This window comes from Nicotiana tabacum, chromosome 10, assembly GCF_000715075.1.
Source record: "Nicotiana tabacum cultivar K326 chromosome 10, ASM71507v2, whole genome shotgun sequence".
In the NCBI taxonomy this organism is placed as follows: domain Eukaryota; kingdom Viridiplantae; phylum Streptophyta; class Magnoliopsida; order Solanales; family Solanaceae; genus Nicotiana; species Nicotiana tabacum.
The window spans coordinates 166,800,755-166,806,483 of NC_134089.1; the positions used below are offsets into that span (position 1 = coordinate 166,800,755).

The following is a 5,729-nucleotide window of genomic DNA, read 5'->3' on the forward strand; positions in this document are numbered from 1 at the left end:
TACCCCGAAACTCGGCCGAAATTTTTCAAAAAAAAAACTATTTCAAAATGTTTGTGATCTCTGTGGCGTGACAGAACTATGCAAGTTTGATTCTCACCAGATGTGGAATACGTAGGCAACCCTCATCCGGTCCAACTCATTTTGCAAAAATAACCAAAAAAATATAAAGTGTCGTTGTTTTGTCATAAATAAATTAGGTGGTGCCATTCTTGCCAAAAATGCCCCAAAAGGCATCGGAAGGCTATTTTTGCAAGAATAGCCACCTAGGGTCCTGTTTCAAAAATTTTGGTTGATTAACAAAAACATGCCTGAAAATTTTTCTTTCTTGGGGTGCTGAAGAGTTGTATTCGCAAGAATGTTTTGTTCTAAATTTTGTGAAAATGGGTGTTTTTCTCTTGAGTCAAAGTAAACTACAGTATTTTAATCAATCACCTTAAATAAATGTGAAGGATGAGCACAATTGAAAATGAACTTTTCACAGTCCGCGAGGAAATCCCGTTAGAACTACATATGTGGCGGAATAATTTGGGAGAAGTTAGAAAAAAAACTGTGATAAAAGCTTTGGGTGGTCTCTTTGGGCTTCTAAAGATTAATCCGAGAAAGGATATAATTGAGGCTTTGATACCCTTATGGGACCCAGCACATAATGTGTTCCATTTTGCTGATTTTGAGCTAACTCTTACGCTTGAAGAAATAGCGGGCTACGTTGGTTTTAGCGGGAATCTCAGAAACCGATACCCGGTGGCATCTAGAACAGTGACTCCTCATAAGTTTCTAGACCTTCTAAGCATCAGTAGGGAAATTCAAGACGGAAATTTGGCCAAGGAATTCTGCACATTCTACTTCTTGTACCGACGTTACGGGAATCCTCGTGGTTTTGAGATGACAGATATCGGTCTTACTCATTCGGGAAACAAAGATAAGTGGGAAGATCGGCGGGGATTGGCTTTCATAGTGGCATTCCTGAGTGTTTTGATTTGTCCAAGAAAAGATAGAAACATAGAGTTGGGGCTTGTGAGGATAGCCGACTTGATGACTAAAAAGGCAAATGGCACCATTGTACCAATGATCTTGGCGGAGATTTACCGAGCTCTAACTGTTTGCCAAGAAGGAGGAAATTTTTTCGAAGGATGCAATATGCTTCTGCAACTCTGGATGGAGGAACACCTGTTTCACTATCCAGGGTACATGAACTGTGGCATGACCGGCCTTAAATGCATTGAAAAACATGAACAACGGGTGGGGGCTATGAGTTTCCGGATGGTACGGAATCATGGTTTACACACTTGAGCTCCCTGACTGCAAACAAGATTGAATGGACATTCGGGTAGCTCTCGGTCAGCAAAGTCATTTATATGTCGGCCGAGGTGTGTTTTCTTCTATTGATGGGTCTTCGGAGCATTCAACCTTATGCCCCGCACAGAGTCATACGCCAGTTAGGCAGGTACCAGACCATCCCGCATGATGAGAATTTGAGTCGGGAGGTCAGCAAACTAGAACCAAAAGTTGCTTTCCCGGAAGAAAGGGTGTGTCGGATTTGGCATCAATGTAGGTTCTTAGAGACAAAGACTCAGGTACAAGACCTATCCAGAGGCGAGTTGGAGCCTAGTTACACAACTTTGTATGGTAAGAGGTCTCAAGTCCATCTAGATCCTGAATGGCCTGCAATGGGATTGGTTGGCAAAAGAGGCAAACTACAGAACCACCATAAGCAAATTGGAGGGACAAATCCGGGATCTTAAATTTGACAAAAGTGTACAGGCCGCAGCCGATGAAGGGGAGTAGAAGAAATTGGCTCAAGAAAACAAAGCCCTTCAAGCACAGATCCAAAAAATGAAAATAGCTGCTGAGAATCAGGAAAGGAGCCGAAAGGATGAAAGACTCATAAGTGGGTCTCAAGAGGAAATTAGCCGAATGTGAGGATGATCTGGAAAAATCCGAGGGTAATCTGGCGAGGGCCTAGGGACAGTTAGCGAAGAACACAGAGAGACGAGCAGAGTTTGTCCGGCAGTTGAAAAGGAAATATGAGGGAACAGTCACCAATTTGAAGAAAAGGCTAACTACCCTTGAAAAGGAGATGGCCAAGCAAGCTAAGAACTTTAAAGCGGAAAGGGAACATTGCTATGCATTAATGGCTCAGTTAAAAGAAGATATGCAACAGTTGTAGGGTCAAAACCTTCATGATGCCCAGGTACTAGAAGCTAGGTCTCAGCAAATAAGGCATTTGCTCCAAGAAAAGGGTATCATCACGGATAGACTTAGAGCCATTACTAACTACATCATCATGAAGTGCCATGAATGTGAAGACATGACTAGAACCACTTTCTTTGTTGCGGTAATGACCTTTGTTCGCCAAATAATGAGTGACCTGGAGCGCCTTCAAGGGGATCTTGCGCATAGGCCCGTGGCGAGACTGGCTGATGTCCCGCGGGCCCCTAGAGCAGTTGAGGCATTGATGTATTCATGATTTTCATTCGAGTCTGTATTTTCATTTTCTCTGTTGGAGTCTGTTAGTCTGTTTTCGAGTATGTATTTTCATCTTTATGTTGGAGTCTGTTAGTCTGTTTTCGGGTCTGTATTTTTATCTTTCTATTGGAGTCTGTTAGTCCCCCTTTTCGAGTTTGTTAGTTTTTATGATTAAATTCTGTAGGGTGAGTCGTTGTAATCAAAACGTTTTTATTTTATGAAAAAATTTGAAAACCCCAAAATGTTTATATATATATTTACACTTATCCCCCAGAACTATGCTTGTTTCTGATTCATGCGGCATCATGATACGTAGGCAATCCCTATAGGATTCGATAATAACCGTGAAATGAAAAAAAAAAGAGAAAGGAAAAACAAACAAAAAAAGAAAACAAGAGAACCGTAGGAAATAAATGATGGAAAAACAAGAGAGTGCAAATGAGTGAAGAAAAACAAGAAGCAAGCAAAGAAAAGCAGGAATGAAAGAAGAGAGAAGTTGCAAAATGAAAATTAGAGAAAGTCGGGATGACGCAAGTAACCGATCAAATGCATAATAGAAATAGTTAACTACTTAGGTGCATTGCATCCCCAACGTGCGGCTGCCTATCTGTTAAGTTCTAATCACTAACAAGTTTATTGTTGTCATCAAGTTTAGGCAGGTGGTTAGTTTGTTTGGCATTCTGGCAACTCACTTGTACAACACCAGGTCGGGGTGTTCAAAACTGAACCGAAAACCGAACTGAAACCGAAGCTTAATGGCTTATTGGTATCGGGTTAACGGCTTAACGGACGGGGAACAGATTGAAATTTTTTTATTAACGGCTTATCGGATTGGTGGCGGATTATTCAATTTTCTTAACGGATAATCCGTTAACCCGTTAAGAATATATATATATATATATAATTTATTTTTATTTATATATATTAAATATAAAAAACAAAAACCCTTGACCCTTCTGTAATTCTGTTCCAGTAGACCAGTACTCTGTCTATCTCTATTCTCTAAGACTAACCTAATCCCTAATGCCTAAACTAGAAGCCACCGCCCACCAATCCTCGTCGTCGTCGACTTCGACCAGCCACTGGTCTCCCTCTCGCCGTCTCGCCTCTCCCTCTCGTGGCTTCTTATCTTCTTATCCTGGTACTCTTAGTTACTACTACTAGTTTGCTTAAGCTATGAATATGGCACAATGATCTCTACTTATTGCTATTCCTTCTCAGAAGTCAGTGACGACAGTTAAATTAATTAATCAAGACTAAATGATGATCCTTAATAATTGTGTTTTCATCGTTTAGTTCATTGCTAGAACATGCTCTAGTTTTGTTTAACGAAGGGCAAGAAAAAGGATTTAATTATCTTAAAATTGATAAAGAAGAGGCTAGTCTTGTTTAAAATTTTGGTACTTGAGTGATTTCAAGGATAAGATTACTCTGAAATGAATATGATAAGGATTGATGGACCACAAATATTGGACCTTGGACGTAGCAGGGCCAAAGGTGAAAAAAGAGAGAGGGTTCTTTATCATTTGATCCTCTGTAATTGGAAATCCAAGAACTCACAAGTCCTTCTTGGTTGCTGAATTCCATGGCACAAGTTCCTTTGTGCGTTTTGTTTTGAGTTATGCCAGGAGCTTTTCTTTTGGGGAATGGTCACAATCTGGGAAAAAGTAAAATGTTATTACCTAAACTATTCCATCGATTAATACATGGCTGAAAACTAGTCCATTACAATTTGATGTCTTTATTCTCATGTCTTTTCTTTTCTTGTTGCAGTGACTCATACATGGCTGAAAATATACAAAGTGATAAGGTGACGATGGGTGAAAGTGGGGCTTCTAATTCAAATGCAATAAGTCAAGCTCAAGCAACAGAGTCAAATATAAACAAAAAAAAAGGAGAAAAAAGTCTGTTGTATGGGATCATTTTACAGAAATTATTACTTCTGAAGGGAGTACAAAAGAAAAATGTGACTATTGCTTTATTGAGTATGTATTTAAGACCAAAGACGGTACGTCGACACTTCTTTCTCATATGCTTAAGTGTCCTACAATGTAATAGGTCATATACATGTAAATGGAAAGTGCCTTTGAAAAAACTACTGATTAAACTATGGACATATGAAATTTGTCCTCTCAAACCTTACAATTTGGATATGATAGCAATATAGTTTCATGCTTATTGGCCTTCAAGTTGGATATGATAGCAGTATAGTTTTTCTATCTGATATATTTAGCTGGTATTCTCTTAGGTAAGAGCTTTGTAGTAGTAGTTTATAGCAAATAATAGTAGACAAAAAAGTTTCAACTTTTACTTTTTATATTTATGGATCTTTGTACTTGTAGTGAAGCATGTATGTGCCAGTTGAAGTTTTGATTTTTTTTGCTAGAATATGCATTCTGTTTATCAATAATTGCACATTTTACGTCTCTCAAAATTACTAAGTATCTTTTGGTTACCTACAAGATCATCCTTGTGTAGTGTCTGTGATTGCCACTTATTAGCATCCATCTCAGTGTCTTATATGTAAAATTTTTATCATAATTCAGGCGAGATGAGGGTGATTATTATGTAAAGAGTTAATTATCTGGAGTTGCCACCCCTAAAAGGTGAGAGGCCCTCCATAAATTTATATTGGTTTTTTAGCAGATTGCTACTGATGATTTTCTTGTGTTTTTCATGTAATTGAAATAGGAGAAGAAGTAGAGATGGAAGTTGGAACCGGAAAATGTAGGACGCAGGAACAGTTGCAGAAAACAAATGTGTACAATTTTAAAATGGACAGTGTTCATTTTAATACTCTGCTTTGGGATGTACTGGACAGTGTACTGTACACATTTGCATAACAAAATTATTCTTGAAAACAAGTGTGTACAATTTTAATACTCTGCTTTAGGACAGTGTTCATTTTAATAAATTGTAGCGTACAATTTAGTGATTTACAAATGGGTTCTGCTTTTTCACTCATTGTTATCTAGGCAGACCAGTAGTTTCGAGTTCTATATGTAGACTAAATGTGTAATTTCTATTTCTGAATTTGTATGCTAGGTTGTTAGCAAACAATTAATGCACGTAATATAAGTTGAACTAGGCCGATAAACCGCCCGATAAGAGTTAAACTGATACCAATCCGCCCGATGTCTTATCGGGTGGCTAGCGAATTAATACATTTAAAAGTCGATAACCGTTAAGAGTAAATAACCGTCCAATCTTCCCGATAAGCAACCCTAACACCAGGTCCAAAGACAAGTTGATCATGTCCAACC

General features: G+C 38.5%; 1 protein-coding gene and 1 long non-coding RNA gene across 3 annotated transcripts; both read left to right on the forward strand.

Moving 5' to 3' along the window:
• The first annotated feature begins 450 nt into the window (after positions 1–450).
• On the forward strand, positions 451–1,290 carry LOC142165517 (protein MAINTENANCE OF MERISTEMS-like). Its single transcript, XM_075224053.1, has one exon. It carries the CDS (start codon positions 451–453, stop codon positions 1,288–1,290), a length of 840 nt encoding a protein of 279 aa, XP_075080154.1.
• A 2,147-nt stretch (positions 1,291–3,437) lies between these two features.
• On the forward strand, positions 3,438–5,363 carry LOC107804371 (uncharacterized). Of its 2 annotated transcripts, XR_001652247.2 has the most exons (4): positions 3,438–3,607; positions 4,240–4,474; positions 5,013–5,072; positions 5,158–5,363. It is a non-coding gene; the product is annotated as an uncharacterized LOC107804371 (long non-coding RNA). The 2 variants fall into 2 exon arrangements; XR_012696037.1 differs by having other exon boundaries at positions 5,013–5,363.
• The last annotated feature ends 366 nt before the right edge of the window (positions 5,364–5,729 follow it).